The sequence below is a fragment of the Pygocentrus nattereri genome, chromosome 21 (assembly GCF_015220715.1).
Source record: "Pygocentrus nattereri isolate fPygNat1 chromosome 21, fPygNat1.pri, whole genome shotgun sequence".
NCBI classification, from domain to species: domain Eukaryota; kingdom Metazoa; phylum Chordata; class Actinopteri; order Characiformes; family Serrasalmidae; genus Pygocentrus; species Pygocentrus nattereri.
This window is the reverse complement of record NC_051231.1, coordinates 26,668,623-26,689,454: the sequence shown is the minus strand read 5'-3', so window position 1 is coordinate 26,689,454 and position 20,832 is coordinate 26,668,623. Positions and strand designations below refer to the sequence as shown.

The 20,832-nt window shown below is 43.6% G+C and overlaps 1 protein-coding gene across 4 annotated transcripts; it reads right to left on the bottom strand.

Annotated features, from left to right (window-relative positions):
• Positions 1-432: 432 nt before the first annotated feature.
• gata2a (GATA binding protein 2a) lies at positions 433-20,438 on the bottom strand. Of its 4 annotated transcripts, none has more exons than XM_017712026.2 (6): positions 20,084-20,438; positions 13,293-13,744; positions 10,959-11,570; positions 7,696-7,853; positions 2,907-3,032; positions 433-2,288 (listed from the first exon to the last, which is right to left on the bottom strand). In XM_017712026.2, exons 2-6 carry the CDS (start codon positions 13,513-13,515, stop codon positions 1,989-1,991), a joined length of 1,419 nt encoding a protein of 472 aa, XP_017567515.1. In that variant the 5' UTR covers positions 13,516-13,744; positions 20,084-20,438; the 3' UTR covers positions 433-1,988. The 4 variants fall into 4 exon arrangements, with proteins under 4 accessions (XP_017567515.1, XP_017567507.1, XP_017567532.1 ...); XM_017712018.2 differs by lacking the exon at positions 20,084-20,438 and adding an exon at positions 13,982-14,171; XM_017712043.2 differs by lacking the exons at positions 13,293-13,744; positions 20,084-20,438 and adding an exon at positions 12,110-12,419.
• Between the last annotated feature and the right edge of the window lie 394 nt (positions 20,439-20,832).

The following is a 20,832-nucleotide window of genomic DNA, read 5'->3' as shown; positions in this document are numbered from 1 at the left end:
GTTTGACTAATCAACATGTAATTATGCTAAATCAGGTGATGAAGAAATCAGTGTGATGAGTGGAACCCATGTTCATGTGAAAATACCACTAACAATAACTGTCAAAGACTTTTAAAAGATATGCTTTATTGTTACTTTTTACTGTGTAACTGTTTATTTGTAAGTATGTTATGTTTACAAGCAAGATAAATAGTTTAAAACTGTTAAAACCACTTTTGCACAGTAGTATATATTGAATTGAACAACTGTGTGTGTGTGTGTGTGTGTGTGTGTGTGTGTGTGTGTGTGTGCGTGTATTCACAACCCAGTGATTAAGCTATTCATTTGCATGAATTGCATGTGCTTCACATCTTGCTATGAGTGGAAATTACTGTTAAATATAAAGCTTCATTTTACATAACATACACAAATATAACAAAGGAGGGGCAAAGATTATTACGTAATAAAACTTTATTTCCTTTATTTGTGTAATGGAAAATGATAAAAACTTACAGTTCAGCAACATCGCCTTGGCTAAGATAAGTCAGTGTTGATTTTTTTGTTTGTTTTTTTTTGTGTTTTTTGTTTGTTTTTTTGTCATTTCTTTCTTTTGATAATAACAATCAAATAATATTTATAATTATAACAATATACCCATATGGTTTTGAGGAGAGCGAAAAAAAAGAAAGTGTGAAAATAAATTATCATAACAATTATAACAATAACGATAATAACAATCAAGCTTTATAAACATCTGTTTTGCTTGCTAGTCGTGTCCATAGAGTCTGTTCAGAGGACGTCATGTCCGTGGAGTGTGTATATCCCAGCATGTAGGCATAGAACAAGCAGTCCATCTATATTCTCTACCTCTCTCTATTCTCTGGTTTAGAGTCCGAGAGCCAGGTCTTCGCAAACCGTGAGCCGTATCCGTTCAGTTTACCAGTGGCAGCGGCTGATGGCACCAGCGCACACACACACACACACACACACACACACACACGCATACACTTACACAGTGACTCGGCTATAACACACATCCTCTCTTTCGGGCAGTACCAAAGTGACTCAGTACAAAATAAAGAAAGGTTAAAAGCATCGGGCATTTCCCCTCAAAACACCACATCTTGTTAAGTCTGTGTCCGTGAGAAGGGAGGGTGGGCTTTTAAACAAGCAAAATGTCCTCTTTACACTCCAGCCCCTCAGCTTTAGGGAGAAACTGCACAAACATGGCTCTTTATGGTCATTTGTGTGGAAACATAACCACGCCTTCTTACGCAGGGGCTGACCAGGATTTTTTCTCCATGTCCTGTAGAGGTACTTGTGATGACCAGGGAGAGTAGGCCAGTGGTCACCAACCCTCCTCCTAGACATCTATTTTCATGCAGGATACACCTCCAACCCAGATCTCACACCCCTAATCCAGATAACCAGGGACTTTTGAAGATATTTGCTGTGTTTGAACGTTGGCCCATAATCATTATTCCCTATGTTGGAAAAATCAGGAAAACTTTATAAAACACTGTTGCACAGAACAGAATTCATGATTCTGATTAAAACGCACAGTTTCGTACACTAACATTATGCAGGTTAGATCATCATTCTATGAAATTGGACACATTCCGTCGCATTTGACATATCATGTTATAGGTATTCTGTGCTCCGTAGGGTACATTGTTGGTACACTACCTTTAGCGGTACATTGTGAGACTGTAAGAGTGCACTGGATGTTTCCCACTGTTTTCCACTACACGGGATATTTTGCAGTACCCTAACTATTCTGGTACACTATGGGATTGTTAGAGTGCACTGGATATTTCCCACCCTATTTTTGGACATCAGTACAAAAACTGATCCCACAGTGTATTATGTAAAGTATATTTTTTGAACAGGGCTGATCATTGGCTGGACCTGTAGCAAGTTAGATGTCCAGGAGTGGTGTTGTGACCACTTAAGTAGGTGAGGAGGGAAGGTGTAGAGGCATTTGTGATGGGACAAGTTGGGATGCACCCTCAGTGAGGCTCAGCCCAGGCAGGAGAGCGGCCGGTGTGGTGCGGGTGGCTGAAGCTGGGATGGATGGGGGTGGGCGTGGGCAGCATGTGGCCGGAGTGGCTGAAAGGCGGCAGGTGGCCCATGTGGGTCATGTGGCCTGCCATGGCCCCAGCAGCGGAGAAGGGTGAGGTTTTGTCGTGCATGCTCTTGGACAGCTCCTCAAAGCCATCGCCCACCCGCTTGCTGCGCTTGGACTTGCTGGACATCTTGCGGTTGCGCGTCTGGATGCCCTCTTTCTTCATGGTCAGCGGTCTGTTGACCTACAAAGAGGTAGTAAGAACAAGGTTAGATTGTATTTCTTTCTACGCCTGGAGGAGGATTCAACACATTGTCAACTGAAGTTTAAGAGGTGCAAAAAATAATAGGGAAAAATAGCAACATTTAATTGCTGCGTTTATTTAGGTGTTTATGTAATTTTATTTTATTTTCAATTACAAAAATAATCATTTAAATTGTACTTCGTGATGCTCATGTTTTTTAAAGGGTGCATTTCGATCATGAATTTAATTATTTAGCTGAACAACCGTCCAGCCATGACCAGGCCTGCTGGGAAAAAAACGGCCTCCCACTTTTCTTTTGGGTGGCCACTTTGTTGCGGTTCGTCTCGCTTGTCCCATCAAGGGCCAGCAATGATTTATTCTCGGGATAAAGTGGCTAATGTGAGCCAAGCCAAGGAGAGAAAGGCGCTGAGTGGCAGTTCTGTCCTTGGGGGCTCTCTTGGGGGTAACGCCCCCGACCCACCCAGACAAAGCTGGACCCGTCAAAAGGCGGAGAACGAGAAACGGTCATGCTGACAGGCGCAGGCGCCCATTTCTACACCCCCAAACCCCCCAGTGCCCCTAAGAGGGTATGAACGTGTCCGCTGGGGCTTCACTTACGTTGTGCAGTTTGTAGTAGAGGCCGCAGGCATTGCACACCGGGTCTCCGTTGCCGTTGCGCCTCCACAGTGTGGTGGTGGTCGTTTGACAGTTCGCGCAGCAGGTGCCCGCGCGCCGCGCCGCAGACTACAAGAGAAGAGACAGGTGACACGTTAATGGGACACTTTAAATACTGAGACACTTTAAATACTCAGATATGGTAGACGTTAGGGGGACAAAAAAACACATTATTCTCCATAAAACTGAGACACGCACCGGTTTTTTTCCCCTCGGGATTTTGAACCAACACGAGCAACAAGTTAATTCAGTGGTGTTTAAAAAGAGCTTGCATTTCTAAACAGTACGAGAATCATGATGGGATGTTTATGTTTTGATTATTTACGTTTAACAACGTTTCGCTTTTGAATAATAGCAATCACTTTGGCTTCAAAACGAGAAAACACGTGAATGAGAAGTTTCTAAAAATACTTAAAAGGTGAATAAAAAAATTACAATAAAAAAAAAAAAATTGTGTATATATATATATATATATATATATATATATATATATATATATACGTATGTGCTGTGTAGGCTGTTTAATAACAAATATAGCTATAGGTGCATATATATATATATATATATATATATATATATATATATATATGTATGTATATATATGTGTATATATATATATATATATATATATGTGTAAACTCGAAAAAGATATTAGGGTCATATACTATAAACAGCAGTATTGTAATGAGTGTTTCACAGACTGTGTTGTCGAGGAATACATTTTCTCCCAAAACAAAAAAGAAGGAAACTGTAACACATATGGATTTGTTTTTGCTCTAATAGGTTGCGTATGTACCATGAAACATCAGCGTGTACATTTGTAAAACATAAATTATTTATAAAAAATAATAGTCATACAAACTATTTTACTTATATATTGGCTTATATATATATAAATAAATCTAAAAATGTATCTTTTTTTTTGGTCTGGGAGAAATTGTATTCCTCGACGACGCGGTCTGTGAAACACTCATTACAATACTGCTGTTTTTAGTAGTTTCAGGCCTGTTCCGTTGATTTCAGACTCTTTTATTCTTATGTCTAACGCCATCTCCATAAGTCGCGGGCCTCCTGCACTCTGGGCTAAATGCTTCAGCCGTGATAAAGATCTGCTGGAGGAGCTGGGGGTGACGAATATTATGGCTGTGCGTGGCTGTGTGTACTCCACAGCACACAGCATTTCCAAACCATCCCACCATCCCCAGATCAGATGAAAGAGAGCGCCGGCTTTAAACACATGAAGTCGCTTCCAGGGAGTCGCCTCGATCGGCCTAACTGAATCTATTCTGTGCATTTAGACGAGCTTAATTCAATTTTCCAATTTGTGCCGTGATTAAGGCGCGGGGGGGAGGGTGCGGGGGGGGGGGGGGGGTGCGCTGCGCCTGCTCAAACGAGCTGCTTCTCTGCTTTACTAAATGCTGCAGTGCTGTTGGAGTGGAAGAGCCCTGAGTTTGTCCTGTTGGGGTGATGCTGTGAGAGAGAGTGTGTGCGTGTCTGTGTGTGTGTCTGTGTGTGTATAGGGGCGGGTGGGGGTAGCTGGGAGGCGGAGGGGGGTAAAGGAGGGGGGGGGGGGGTTCTGTGTCCATTACACATCAATTTTTCACACATAATAAGAAACATTTATAAGCGTACAATGCAATTCCCCCCGCAGCTACGAGCCTTTCGTGTGTTCTGTTCGTTTACAGTTTACATAAGCGCTCCAAATGCGGGTTGAGGGGCTTTGAACAACGGCAAAAAAGAAGAAAAGGAGGAGGAAAAAAATGACCTACGTCTAAAAAACAGGCAGAGAAGAAAAGATATCATATATAATAATATATAATAATATATAATTTAAAAAATCTAAATATAATAACAACAGCAGTAATAGTACAATAATAATAATAATAATAACAATAATAATAATATGAAGAATGTTTGTATTACATTAATGGAGACCTACAAGCCTGCTGGCCTTCGTTAAATTAATATTTTTTTAAGTGTAGACGACAACAAAAACACTCGCATTCCGACGCTGAAGCTCAGCGCCAACCGAGCCCGGACAAACAAGAGCGCGAGCGCATAAATCCATTTATTTTCCAAAATGCCCCTCACCGTCCCCGCCCCTCACACACACACACACACACTCACACACTCACACACGTACACACAACCTGGTCCTGCTGCCGCAGCCGTGTGTGTGTTGTGTGTGTGTGTTGTGCTAATCGCTTTGCAGTAAAGGCGTGTGTGTCAGACGCGCTCCTGCCGGGGCCCAGAGAGAATGCAGTGGGGTTTGTTGGAGACGGAAGCACCCGGGGAGCCTGGCTTCCTTATCGGGCGCGGGCAGATATCCGGATAGGAAACAACTGGACGGCCTTTGAACGCGGAGCTCTGAAAACACTCGAGCCCAAAGCTGCGCCCTGCGCCGCATGGAAAAGCTTATGGAGTTCTCATCTGGAGAACACCACACAAAGCTCACTCACTGGAGACAAAGCTCCCTAACTGCCTCGCTTTTAATAATAATATTAATAATAATAACAACAATAACAATATTATTATTATTATTATTAGTGATGATAATAATAATAATAATAATAATAATAATAATAATAATAATAATAATGGCCTTAGTTGTACATGCAGACACAATTACGGTTATTTTTGGTCTAAACATGGACAAGGAAACAAGGAAAGTCATTTTAAGTATAGCCTGTAATTTTGGCCTTTCACAGCTCACAGAGATTCTTCCCTTGCTGGCAATACACACTAAAATCCCTAAGATGAGAGCATATTGATTCAGAGGCAGAAGGTTCATGCTGTGAAGAGTCTCTGTCCCATAAAGAATCTCTGTCATACAGAGAATCTCTGTCTAATAGAAAATATCTGTCCTGTAAAGAATCTCCATCCTATAGAGACTGTCTGTCATATAGAGAATCTCTGTCCTATAAAGAATCTCCATCCTATAGACTGTCAGTCATATAAAGAATCTCTGTCCTATAAAGAATCTCCATCCTATAGAGACTGTCTGTCATATAGAGAATCTCTGTCCTATAAAGAATCTCCATCCTATAGACAATCTGTCATATAGAGAATCTCTGTCCTATAAAGAATCTCCATCCTATAGACAATCTGTCTTATAGAGAATCTCTGTCCTATAAATAATTTCCATCCTATAGACAATCTGTCATATAGAGATTCTCTGTCCTATAAATAATTTCCATCCTATAGACAATCTGTCTTATAGAGAATCTCTGTCCTTTAAAGAATCTCCATCCTATAGAGAATCTGTCATATAGAGAATCTGTATCCTATAAATTATTTCCGTCTTACAGAGAATCTGTCCTATAAAGAATTTCCATATTATAGAGAATCTGTCATATAGAGAATCTGTCATATAGAGAATCTCTGTCCTATAAAGAATCTCCGTCCTATAGAGAATCTCTGTCCTATAAAGAATCTCCGTCCTATAGAGAATCTCTGTCCTATAGGGAATCTGTCATACAGAGAATCTGCATCCTATAAAGAATCTCTGTTCTATAGATAATGTCATATTGAGAATCTCTATCCTATAAAGAATCTCTGTCCTATAGAGAATCTGTCATATAGAGAATCTCCATCCTATAAAGAATCTCTGTCCTATAGAGAATGTCATATTGAGAATCTCTATCCTATAAAGAATCTCTGTCCTATAGAGAATCTGTCATATAGAGAATCTCAGTCCCATAGATAATCTCAATTGTATATAAACATTATCTGCCATATAGTGAGTCTCTGTCTAATCTCTATAGAGTTACCGTCCATCCAATATAAAGTCTGTGTAAGAAAGAGTTTGTGTCCTGTAGTGAGTCTCTGCCCTACACAGTCACTAGTTAAAGAGCATCTATGTCCTGTAGAAGGTCTCCATCCCATAGTGACACTCTGTCATATAACATCACCAGATAAAGAGAGTCCCTGTCCTATAGAGAGTGTCTGTCCTATACACAGTCTCTGTGCTACAGATTTAATAAAAGAAGTGGCCCTCTGAGCCAGTAGAGGCTAATCAGATGATGGAGAATGATAGAATAATCAACCAGGGATGGACGAAAGAAGTAAAGAGAGGTGAAATGAAGACAAAAGTATGAGCAACACACCAGAGCATGTGCATGGAATGACCAAAGACCTGACAATGATGTAATTCATTTTCAGTCGCTTTATTTCTAGCACTTTAATTATAAACTGTTGCATATTGTCTTATTTATAGGCCACGGATTCCTTTATCTAAACTTAGAAAACCCTAAATCGAATCGTCCTAAAATACTGACTGAATGCGAGGAAGTTTTTGGCATGTTTCTCAAAGACAATGCCATAGTGCGTAACAGCTAACTGGAGAACTGTGGATCACCCAGAGATCAAACTAATGTAGGGAAAGGCTTGCGGACACCACTTCAACAGCTCAGTCTGGTGCGGTTGTCCAGTAAAATGTGCCGTGGTGCTAATTAAGCCAGCATGGGCATTGGTATCAGTGACAGTATCAGGACTAGCAGCAATAATGATAGCAGTAACAATAGCAATAGTAGCAGGATTGAAACAGGCAGTGTAGGGGATCACCGGGGGGTGAGGGCGACAAACAATTCCAGGAAGATCATAGGGAAAATATAACTTTCCTGGAATTGTGCTTATTCTCTCTGCTCCAAGCTTCTATTTAGCCCTCTTTCTCACGTGTGTGTATGTATGTGTGTGTGCATGACAGAGGTTAAGGGTCAAATGAGCTACTTACCAGTCTGCGTTTGGGCTTGATGAGTGGCCGGTTCTGACCATTCATCTTGTGGTACAGGCCGCAGGCGTTGCAGAGGTAGTGGCCCGTTCCATCTCTCCTCCAGAGAGGGGTGGAGGTAGCGCCGCAGTTCACACACTCACGCCCCTCTGTGTAGAATTCAGGTGGGGAAAAACCAAAGAGAAATTTTATATAATTAAGAAGTTCATCTCTCATCAATAAAATAAAATCATACAGATGATTCAATGGCAGCCTCAAGATATAGTGGACCCAGTTGATTTTTACTGTAGTGGAGCAATCTGGTCAGGCAAACTGTCCAAGCTAATTAGTAGATATGTAACCTGACTGCTCCCATTGACAACGCATTAGGATATTCCTCATGATATAAAATATCTCTCTCTAAGAATGACCAGAACAATAGACATCCGTGCTTGGCTGACCCCAGGTTTGTCACTTGCCCCCAGTCGGATCGGCATGGACACGGACACCTCCGTGTAAAATAATCCACCAAAGCATGGCAGAGAAGCAGCAAGGGTTCGTCCAAAACCCAAGAAGCCCATTTAGAAACAGCGTTGCATAATTTAACACCAACATCATAGACACAGTGTAGCTCACACTGCACGTAATGTGTAATATATTTAGACTCAGCCTGTTCAGTATATGTCTATGAGCTGCTCACATTTGGCTTATGATCTTGAATATTAAGCTCTGGCTAAGTCCCGTTTTACAGTGTGCTTCAAAGTTACTATATGCTTTTGGATTTTGTGTTTTTCGGTATTTGTGTTCTTTTATGTACCTAGATGTCAATTTTGGTTTCCATACCCTCCTCACACTCATTTGGGTTTGCCAACATTAATCAATCAAGATTAATCAATCAAGAATGAGTGAATCCTGTAGTATCTTCACTCATTCAAAAAAGCCCTGAACCTGCTGGAAAAGACATGTTTGGCTCAATGTATACCCTCAGTCTCTCCCCAGAGCATCTCCCTATTATTCCCATTCTAATGTGAGGGACTACCTGTCCCACCCAGGCCAGAGAAAGGAATCTGCCCTGGACAATGGAGGCGCTCCTTTTGAAGTGCATGATGTTTAGTAATTCGGCCACACCGCCTCCCTTTTTCTCTGTGTCACCATTCCAGCGAAGCCACAGAAAGCGATATTGGCGTGTTTCAGCTGCACTGTGGTTCCGGGAGCGGCTATGAGGTGCTAAAGCCACAGTGTCATAGGTTTGGACTGGCAGAGGAAGGTTGTCCAAAAACGTCCGAACAGAAAGCCGCATTACGCTGACCCCCTGACACAGCTTTGGTTTGGTTTCACAGAGGTGTGCAGAGTCACCGGTATTGAATTCATTGTTACAGCGTCCTTTCACACCAAGCAGCACTCAACAAGACACTGCTGAACCCAGCTGAGGTTCATTCTGCATTGGTGAATGTAATAGATCTGCAACCATCTTTTATGTTCAAAGATTTCATATCAGTGCTGTCACATATAGAACAAAACAAGACACAAGAATGTAAGAGATTTCCTCCCTTAATCTCGGAACAGTTTTTATAGGTTCCCTTTCTCTTTTTGCGTGTTTGCGAATGCTGTTTTCTGGACCTAATTCTGCCTTCAATACTAGCTGAATGCAGGGTGCTCTTGCCAAGAGGTAAAGAGATTATAGGATTGTCAGCATTTAATGATGATTACATATGTTTCTTTGTAAGGAAGACAGGCTCCTGTGCTGCTTGCGCTGGTGTGATCGCCAGCAGCAGCACAAAGCCTGAAACTGAGCTTCTCCTTCTACGCCACACATGGTCAGATTACGCCTTTCAACAGAACGTATTCAGAAGACTTTACACCGATCACCATTATGACCATCATCACGCTCTTCATAATACTGCTGCTTCCACTTCTACTACTATCCTTACTATTGGCCCACGATTAACAAGACAATGGCGACAACAATGACACCTACAAATGTAACAACATCAATAATAATAATGATAGTAATAATAATAGCGCTATCATAACTACTATTAACAAAAACAAAATAATATTAACAATACCATCCCTCTACTAATACTATAATAATGTACTAATTGTCCTATAGTATTGCTACTATTGCTAATAATCATCAGAAATAGGTATAAACTTTAGCCCTTTGAGTCAGTGTGTCCTTTCAAGCTGGTGAGCATGAGGTTGCTGTGGCCCGGGACGGCGTGTCCCTGTGGAGCTTTGTTAGTGTAGGGGGGGGCTAGTAGGGTGTGATTTGGTGTACAGGATATGGCAGGAGCCAGCTCGTCGTGACTCCTGCAGGATTTTAAACGCAATGGAGCCCCACTTCAGACGAAAACAAGCGTGCAAAACGAAACCTAGAGTGCAAAGAGCATTACGCCTATAAATCACCATCAGAAATGACAGACTTCACCACGAATCCACTGTGGATCGATTTCTGTTAAGCTTTGAATGTGCATCCCAATATTATACTAACCTAGTTTACTAATTCACGCTGTAAAATTGTATCGTTTGGCCTACTTTATATCCTATTCACGCTCAACAGTGATAGTTTGGGCCTATATATTTGACAAATGATTAGGCTGTGTAAACACAACCTGACGCATCGTTATTGACCCCGATTGCTCTTTTTATGTTTGTTAAGCCGCGCTTTAAGTGTCTCTTCTTATCTCTTAACAGCCAATGGCCTTTTTAGGAGGGACTCGTTTCAATGGGACAAGCAGAAGAACCATTCAGGCTTGGGACAGAAGAGCAGCGCCGCAGGGAGAAACTAAAAAAAAAAGTTTCTCAAGCTTATTTAACACAAAACTAACCATGGGAAGCCTACTGGCGTCATATAGAGTGGTTCCTTGAGAAAAGCCTTTCTGGACAAAAATGGAAAACGAACTGTGGTAAGTCTTTTCTCGTTTGCAAGTTGATCACGTGATGTCAGACGAGTACAAATCCTGAAAGACACTTTTTCTCCAATATATGCTCGACCAATCACCACCCTCCAGTAATCAAATCAAATTTCAATGGGTTGACATACTAAATATAGACAGAACATCCAAGCCTACTTCAGCAATTAACATGGAGGTTGGAAAAAATCTGGAAAATACTCTGCAGTTGCCTCCATGTTTTTATACTACACCAAAATCCCCCACTCTCTAGCCGTGCATATTAAATATGAAATAGAAATCATTTTATGAGTACATAGGCGGCCCCCTCCCGTGCACTAAATCATTTATTAACATAAGGCGCGTTTATCAGTAAGAGTTTGTGAGCCTCACCTGAGCTCGAGCGGGTCTTGCTTTTGCATTTGGGCGTGAAGCTGGACGTGGAGCCCCCGAGGAGGCTGCCCGGGTGGAAGAGGCTGGCGCCGTAGTCGTGCGGCGCGGGAAGGGAGTACGCGGGGTAGGTGGGGATGGGGTGGTGGGCAGAGGGCGCAGGGGCGCCCATGGCCAGGCCGCTGCGCAGGGGGCTGCAGCCCTCCATCTTCATACCGTCGGCCAGCGCCACCTGGTACTTGACGGCCTCCTTCTCGTCCATTCTTGTGGCGGAAGCCGTTGGCGACGAGGGCCCCGGGTCAGGGGACGCGTCTTTGGGCGGAGTGGGCGGGAAGTTGTAGAGCGGGTGCGGGCTCGCGTGGCTCGTGGGCGCGGGCGCAGGGACCGGGACTGGGGCAGAGCTGGAGACTGAACCCGAGCTGGAGCCTGAGCCTCCGCCGCCGCTGCACGGGTAGCCCGCGCTGGCCGCGTGCAGGCCGGCTTTGGCGAACGGGCTGACCGCCCAGGCGTTGTGGTGGTGCGCTGCAGAAAGCGCCGCCTTGCCGCTGTCCAGCCACGACAGACCGGGGCTGTGGATGAGGTGCGGCCGGCAGACCGGACTGCCCGCGAGACGAGCTGTTTGATGGGCGGGGGAGGTGGTGGGGGGAGCAGGACACGAGCGGTTAATACATAATCAACACAACTCAGTTGTTAAAACAAGCTAGAAAAAAGCAGGTTTTCACACTGTATAACGCAATGTTAATAAATGTAAATAAAGGCTAATTGATTTTTTAGACGTTGCTTAAAAGAATGGACATTCATACATTTCAGACCAGAAACACTAGAAAGCAAAGAACTTAAACATCGACCTGAAACACTAGAAAGAATAGCCTATACGTTTCAAACAGGACTACGTTGAAAACGTAGAATTAAATACATTTAACACTATAAACGAACAGATTTCAGAACAGAGAGAACTGACCTGCGATTAGATACATTTCAAATGATAAAGATTAGGCAGAGAAGACGTTACACAACAGAAAACAATCACTAGATTTCAGCTGAATAAATAGATTTGAGGTTAGAAGCGACGGACATATTGACAGGAACGTCAAACTGGACGTTCGCCGATAATCTAGAAAGATCTTCTAATCCGACTTTGCTGGCGTTCCTACCTGTTGATTCAGTCCCAGAACAAAACACGCTCGACATTGAATTCAAACCCAAGGCATGTGGTTTTTTTCCCCTTATTGAGGTTTTTTATAGGTTTCTGACAGATTAAAGCAGTTCAGCCTAAAGTCCTGCCAAACGTCCAGCCAACGCCTTCATACTCTCCTCTTTTCGACGCGGTTCTTTCCCAAAAGGTTTCAAGAGCTCCACACCGGCCTTAGCGGTACAGCCGGCCTTAGAAACGATCCATCAGGATTTAGAGACAAAGAGCCGCATATAAAGGCTGCAGGCCGCGGACTCGCGCTCTTCTTCATTTACTTGATGAACTAAGAGCGCTTATCAGTGATTTTTTCGTTTGGATTTGGTATCCGGGAAGTGCCTTGCTCTCTCTCTCTCTCTCTCTCTCTCTCTCTCTCTCTCTCTCTTTCTCCCTGCCCCAAACACAGGGGGAACAAGTGACATGAACTTCCCTTTCCTCTCCGTCCCATTTGCTGGACAGTTTTTTTTTCTTACTCTCTTTCTCTTCTTATCTTTACATTTCAACACGTTTCAAGCGGAGGTGACGGGTAACACCCCCAGCAGCATTTTATAAACACAGTTGACCATTTCACAGGGCATGTGGCAGCTGCGAGTGTGTCAGATTTCCTTCTCTGTAAAACACTTCATTAAAAAATGTTTCCCATAAAAATAAGTAATGAAATTAATAATAATAGAAACCTGAACCGAGGGCCTAAATTACTACTGACTTCACTAAATGACATCACTACAGTAATATTATGTATATCTGGACACACACTGACCAAGCTGACCAAAGAAGAGACGTTCATTACTGTTATGCTTCAAAGCTACTAATTATTTATGCTGCGGTTTTTTTTTTCGACAAATTTTCACCAAATGTTTCAATATTTGTATCAATCTGAAAAGAAGGCTAATATCCGGCAGTACGTTTGGATTTGGGACCCAAGGCATGCGCACATGTAGTGACCCGGGTTTATTTGCACACCCTCACCTTGCTTTCTGAGCAAAAACAAACTCAGTCTCAGGGAAAAATATTACTCTGCTCTGCTTGTTCTTGGAAAAATAAAACGCAACACGACTCATTTATTATTATTATTATTATTATTATTATTATTATTATATGTTGTTGTTGTTGCTGTGAAAGATGCACGTGCAGAATCGCTCTCTCACCGTGAGCTTGGCTGTAGGACACTCTGGCTCTGGAATTGGTGTAGTACGGGTTGCCTTGCGAGTCCAAGTGGTTTAAAAACACGTCCACTTCGTCCGGGGGCAAGAGGGGCGCCATAGGCTCCATGTAGTTGTGCGCGAGGCCGTGATGGTGAGAGTCCGGGTGCTGACCGTTGAGCACGGCGTGATGATGCGCCATCCAACGGGACTGGTCAGCCACCTCCATGACTTGTGAGGAATTTATAAATAAATTACAAAATTTAAACAATTAAACTTTTCAGGATTTTTGACACCCAGCGAGAACTGAGATCATTTATAGTTCCCCGAAAAAGTAGAGCAGGCCCGCTCTGGGTTAGACTAAAAAAAGGGGGAGGAAAAAAAGGATGCAGTGCTTGACAGTCTCCTTTCAGCAAAGTTTGAAGTTGAGCTGAAGTCCTTTTTGCTCTGCACTTCACCTGTAAAACAAGAACAGGTCGCGCTTGAGCTCCTGCGTACCCTTCACACAGACTGAGCAGAGAACAACAATAAATTATAAACAATAATAAACAACAGTAAACCAGGCACCGCGGAAACCGGCTCGTGTCGGCAGTGTTTCATATTAACGCTTTCCAGTTTAAAGCTTTTTAAAACCATTTCGAAGCTGGGGGTCCGCCGAGGTTTACATCGAGACCCCAAAGAAACATCGCACTTACTGCATTCCGCTCCTCCCTTCTCCCGCCTTAGTCCGATTCAGAGAAAGTTAATCCTGTAGTCATTTTTGCAGACGCAGTCGAGGAGCTTCTGCTGTGCCGCGGACTTTTTAAAACGAGCGAGTCTTGAGCGTTTTTTTTTCTGCTTGCTGTGTCGAGCGCTGCGTGTTTAATGAGCTGCGCCTCTCTGCTCCGTCTGAACTGGCGCCAGTGCATTCCATATGACGCGGACGAGTGGGCGGAGCGACAGGCTGGCAGTGACGCGGTGTGTTTTTTTTTGTATGTGTTTTTTTCCCCACCCGTTTTCCGCCCTCCGCACTCAGAACGCAGAGCCCAAAGCCACGCCCTTCGTGCACCGGGATTGGTTCGTGATCGGCCACAGCGGCCCGCGAAAACCAATACCGGCGCGGGTGGGCGGGGCTGGTATGAATACAGGTGGAGGATCAAAAAAATTGCCCCAGCGAAATAAATAACAGCGGTGCTAGTGACCTCCTCCGCGCGAGCCAATGGCAGGCCGCGCTTGTCGCCATTGGCTCGGGTCGAGAGAGAGACAGATAGAGAATGAGAGAAAGAGAGAGAGAGAGAAAGAGAGAGAGATACATCAATCAGCAGGGGCAGTTTTATTGAGATCTACCTTTCTTACAGCTCGCGCTCCGCGTTGGTAACGTCGTTTTCTTTTCTTCTCTCTCTCTCTCTCTCTCTCTCTCTCTCTCTCTCTCTCTCTCTCTCTCTTATGCGTGAGAGTTTGTAGCCTCTGCAGCCCACATTACTGGTTTCCATCGTATTTTGTGAACCTAAATTATCCAGCGCTAATGGATCAGTCTCCTTGATTTATGACACGCAGATTATTAGCCGTGAAATAAAGATTTGTATGATCTGAGTTTGAGTGCTGTGAGCCGCTGAGGAAACAGGGGACACTTTAAGAAGCCCCTGCTTAGGTTATTCCAATTGTAACTCACGCTTAGGCCTTTTTTTAAAACAAGCAAAGAATTATAAACGGATTAAATAAAAGTGTCTCAGTCATTGAAATGACTTTAGAATTTACGGCCTGTCACATGCATGCATGTATATATACACACACTTTTCTATACGAGTCCCACATATATGTAAATAACGCAGTCAGCCTCGCGATCATTATGTGTTTAAAACAACAAACTTTCAACTGTTGATTTTCACACGCGGCCGTAACACAAACAAACCCCAAACCCACAGCCTCCCCAGCTCGTGCATTAAGTGGGGAGGAGCGGCGCTTTATGGCCTTTATGGTGTGTGAAGCAGGGGGCCGGTGTGGCGCGCGCCTAATTGTTTTTAATTAGCAGTCACGACACTCCTCTTGTGAAAACATTGGGCCTTTTTTTGCGCGCGATCTCGAGCGATCAAACGGCCCTTTACATATTAATGGACGGTGTGTGTGCGTCTCTCTCACGGTGGTGCCGACAGGTCGCAGGGCTTTGGCCGAGAGGAGCCGAAGCGCGGATCATTAGCGAGGCTTTGTTACGCCCAGGTATCTCTCGCGCGCTGAAACACGCGGGGTACGAAGACAGAGCGTCGCCAATTAGGCTGATAAGTACAGAGATAAAAAGCTGAGTGCGGGCTTTAATAAGCTGTTACTTCTCTCTACCTTTATACAGCGCAGGTCATAGAGTTTAGCAGAAATGGGTCTAACAGGGAAACGTCCCCCAACTGAGTGACTGTTATCTACAATTAGGGCAGGTCCGTTCACACAGGTAGGCGAAGGTAGTGTTAAGAGTCTTGCCCAAGGACTCTTATTGTTATAGTGTAGGGTGCTTATCCAGTCACCCATCCAATTACCCAAGCACTATACGAACCACTATCTATCTATCTATCTATCTATCTATCTATCTATCTATCTATCTATCTATCTATCTATCTATCTATCTATCTATCTATCTATCTATCTATCTATCTGGCTGTCTGGCTATTTATTTATTTATATTCTTTTGTTTATTCAATTACTTTGGCGCTTTTAAAAGTATCCTACATTAAAAGTCCTGCTTGGGCCTCTAAATACTGCCAGTCATGCTTGTTTCGTGGAACATTAGAGGCCCTTTATTTAAGCAGCCCGGTGTTGTCTTTTCCTTTCTCGGTGCCCTCTGCACGTCTCATTGCTGAGATTGAGCTGCTCACCTGTCCTCAGGTGAGTCCTGCAGGCCAGCGGCGCCGCTCCTCGAGTGCAGCTTCACACCTCCCGCAGCCCCGCGGGCTCTGACACCGTGTACCAGCGATTTGTGTTGATTAATTATTCATTTCAGTCCAGCGCCGCGGCGCTGCTGAGCTCAGCTTAGAGGAGCCCTTAGCTGACTTTCCAGGCTCGAGGAACGCAATTAGCATAAACGGTCCCGCCTGAATATACGTGTTTAAAAAAGATCCAGCAGCGCTGACTCGCTCGGCTTCGGCGTTTGCGTTATGAAGAAGTCGTATCTGTGGGCTTCCGAGATATTTAACCTGCACGCGCACTCTGTCGTTTCGTGGCTCAACCTGTGGCTCTTGTCAAATTGTTTTCAGTGTGTCGTCTAAGAGGCACCGCGTCGCACCCCAAATAAAAAATAAATAAGCAAATAGATAAACTAATATATATATATATATATATATATATATATATATATATATATATATATATATATATATATATATATATATTAATACAGTGATTGACAGGCAATAAGCGGCGCGAGCTCCCAGCCCAGACCAGCCGCCTCGCTGACGCCGCCGCTTGACGTCACTGAAGGAGAGCAAAGGAAGAGAAAAAAGAAATGCAGCGGGGGGAGGGATGGAGTTTGAAAGGTATGCAAGAGTCTTTGGGTTGCTAAGGGCAGAACAGAACGCATTCACCTCCTCAGCTGATTATCTCACATGTTAACTTGTAGCTACTGTTATTTATTTATTTATTTATTTATTTATTTATTTATTTTCAAATGAGTTTGTGGGCCCAAAGAGCTTTACAGTCTATATTAAACTGTATACTGTTTCGTTTAAATGAATTAATATGCCATATGTATTGCTACCCCTGCACTTTATGTCCCTAACACTCACCAACGCTGGAAATCAGCATGCTTTACAACGAAATTTTAAATAAATGTTTTAACTAAAAAATTAAGTTTTCAGAAAAGACATGCGTTTAAATAGCACATTTCTAGCACATATTACTGAGTGGTGCACCACTCCACTTCAGAATGAACAGTTTATTTACATTAAAGTCTATTGGTAGACTTACCTTGAAATCAATTGGTTAATTTGCTTAGAAAAGTGAGGCAATGGGTTTTCTAACTTGCCTCAGTAAACCCAATGTTTACTGAAGTAGATTGTGCTGCATGGCTTTACTGGGTCATTTGTCCAGACTCATATCATTAAGACCAAACTATATGCAGCCAGAGGCCGCATAACAGAGATAACAGCATGTTATGAATCAAGTTTAGGACTAAATAAGGCCAAAGCCACTTCAGTCCGTGTTTCTGAAACAGACTCTTCACCCACTTTCTTTGAGAGTGTGTTCTTTTAACCAGGTGTTAGTTCCCAACAGTAGCAAAAGCTAATAACCATTAGTCTGCAGTAATTAACTTATCATAGCTCAGTGACAATAATAACTAACAGGTTAATGATAACTGTGTTTGGAGGCTGTTAACTTGGCAGCCCTGAATGGTGGTAGACCTGAAGGCCTGTGGGTTCTCCTCCTTAGTTGAACTGGTCAGCATGTGCACAGCCAGCATTGTTGCTAATGGCCCTCTTTAGTCTGATACAGCTTTCCCAGCAGGCCTCTTTGAAGCAGACTTGTGCTAAATGCCTGTGGTAATCAAGCAGGTTGCAATACTGGAAAGTTATTTGGGGGGAGGGGGGGCTGTTGCCAATAATAATAATAATAATAATAATACATATTTAATAATCCAGTATAAAAATACCTGCTATGAATAAAAAATGGACAGTGCAATGCAATTTCCTTCTTTACTTGTGCTTCACCTGGGTAGCTGGTCTTCTAATGTACAGTTTAAAAAATATAAAAATATAAAGACGCCATAAACAGGTCTTTGGGGCCTACTTTAGTTCCCTCAAGAACTTTTCAATTCTTTCAAAAACCATTTTTGTAAAAGAGGTGTGACCTGCTTAAAGTACCTCCACATACATGATGTAATGCAACCCCTCCATCCCCCAGAACTATACGTCTAAGCCAAGAGCTGTTTCAGGAACCTTTATTGTAAATGTCCACATAATGAAGTTCATGCTTGTATGTAATTATCATGTACGTAAAATTGTGTTAGTAGCGATATTAGGGGTCCAATCACAGGTCCAACTGCCCCGCCTACAACGCCGGTAGTAAGGCCACTGATCTCCCATGTTTGCACGGTCGCGCTTCACCAGTTTCACCATCCTCTTACTCCAGAGGAACCGGCTCAGAATAATCGTGCCTCCTTATTGCTTAAATCAGTGGAAGATGGGGGGCAATCGTTCCTATAATTAACAGGTGCCCTCAAATAGGTTTTTGCCTCCCTATGGGTCCAACTGGGGGTGGAGGTTGCCACAGACGGTTTTGTGAAGATAAGCAGACTTGAACGGGGGGTAGTGGGTGGGGGGATAAGGGGGCAATGACACAGAGCAGACTGAAGCAGCATTGTCCTTTACTCACGGGTAATTAGATCGTGACAGAGCACCGGGGGCCAGACCCAGCAAAGTCAACTAGAGCCTCTTCTCCCTCTCCTGGATAACATGCGTGTCTCTCGCTTTGTTTTTTTTTTTCACCCCATGCACGTGCGCGGGTTCAGAAATGGATACATGTGGTTAGCCTGACCGATTTCGGTTGCTGCGTGTGTCTACGGCTTGAAAGCCACTTGAAAGTTTTCTTTGGAGTCAAAAGTGTGACTTTTTTATCAGCAGCAGCGGTCATAAATCTCCATGGTGGTGACAGGACAAGCACGCACACCCCCTCTTCCTTTCTGTTTGACAGCACTTTGGGAAGCTCGTGCTGCTGCTCTAAATGAGTGCAGGTTAATGCCGGGACTGCTCTGGCATCCATACACAGCAAAAAAATCGACTCCTACAGGGCTGGTCTGTGTCCAGCTGGACTTAAATATGACCACGGTGGGTGTTAATTCAGCCCTGGGGATTTTTGCCCATTCAAGCAATTCATCCATTTCGTTTGCAGCGGGAAACATGCAAGTTAATGTGATATTAATCCTAATAGGAAGGACTACGCTGATAGGTTGTATGTTCAGACAGTGAAATGTTATGATTGAAACACTTATAATCTGAAACCTTCGTTATTTACGTTCGCTCCTGTTTTGGTATGAGAAAGCAGGAGTGCGTGTGTTTTCCCAGAATGTTTATATACTGTTGTGTGTTTATTAACAGTGTTTGCCATTGGAGAGAAAGAAGCACCATATCTCCAGACTTGCTGGTCCTAAGAAAAGCAGAGTAAAATAGTGACATTTCCAAATGATTTATCCGTTTAGAATACAACTAGTTACACTATTTGCTTTGCTTATATGTTTTTCTGACGCGTTAAATGGCATTTCCTTTTCTGTTTGACTGCCTATTTTAAGAAGGAATTAAATGTTCGAAACATCACGTCATAGATTAACAATGAATTAACAATATCTGTCATTAATCCAGCATTTCTCAGTAATTCACGCTTCACAGTCTTTTCCACTCAATCCAATTTGAAAATTCGTGCCACAGCAAATGATAATAATTAGACAAAGGAAGAGCGATGAAAATGGCATAACAGTAAATGTATTATTTAGGTATTATTATTATTATTATTATTATTATTAATAATAATAATAATACCGCTAATGATAATAATAATAATGTTATTATTAATGTAAACACGGTGTAAATGACCTCGGTAATCCTCGTAAAATTCGGTTTGCGCATGCACCGTTTAGAATGGCAGTAATATCACAACGCCTCGTTGACTGAAGCGCGCGCCTAATTAGGACAGACAGCACGAAAACATCCTCATTATCCCCAAACAGGCGCCGCTGCCAGACGCCCTGGAAAGCAGCTCGCGCTCTCACACACTCATGCGCGTACACGTTCAGAGCGCGATCCCCTTCTTCTGCCCGTAATACACACTCAGAAAGCGGCTCTTACCCGTGCGGTGCGGTGTGGTCCCGCGTGTCTTGACCGAATTTTCCCGTCGCGTCCGTGTCCGGCTGGATTGGAGCGCGCGCGCAGGTCCTGCAGCCAAGGGAAACACACAGCACACTGACCACAGACTTGGAGAGAGGGTGCTGTGGCCTCTTTAGCCCACTCCTCTCAGTCTCTCTCTCTCTCTCTCTCTCTCTCTCTCTCTCAGCCAATCCTTCTCTCCTGTCGCTCTCCAGCTCTATGGCACGTTCTTCGCAGGACCAAAGCCTTTCGCTTTTCCTGCCCGCTGTAACTGACCGCCGCTGGACACCGCCAACAATTTCGAGCGCATCCGCTGTGAGGGAGGCGTCGCTGGCACCGTCGCGTTACCTCACACCTCATCTGCGCTTTAGCTTTTCCGAATAAAATATTTCAGGGTCTCGCGCACCGCTAGTGGACTTCAGTCACGTGACCCTTCCTTGCAGATGCGTTTCGGCGTGTTTTGAATATGCATGCGCAGCTCTGCATTAGTCAGTCGCCCCTGAGCACTTAATGAATTCTGCCCCTCCTCCTGTTATTGTTATTATTATTTTTAACTCCCTCTCTCTCTTTCTCTCTCAGAAGCACGAGCGCAGGCTAACACCAACTTTTAAAACATGCAAAGCCGCTGCAAATCTCCAGCACGAGACCGTGGCCCGGCCAGGCTCGCGCTTATGCTTGTGCCGCGGCTGCAGGCGCGAGGCAGGCAGGTGCAGTTGGGGGCTAAGTGGAGG

Bases quoted from the DNA above. Each gene is read 5' to 3' on its own strand.
- gata2a (XM_017712026.2), bottom strand. From the start codon at position 13,515: ATGGAGGTGGCTGACCAGTCCCGTTGGATGGCGCATCATCACGCCGTG. The intron at 3,033-7,695 runs GTAAGTAGCTCA...CTTCTCTTGTAG, and splicing joins TCAAGCCCAAACGCAGACTG to TCTGCGGCGCGGCGCGCGGG. The intron at 2,289-2,906 runs GTAAGTGAAGCC...ACCTCTTTGTAG, and splicing joins TCTACTACAAACTGCACAAC to GTCAACAGACCGCTGACCAT.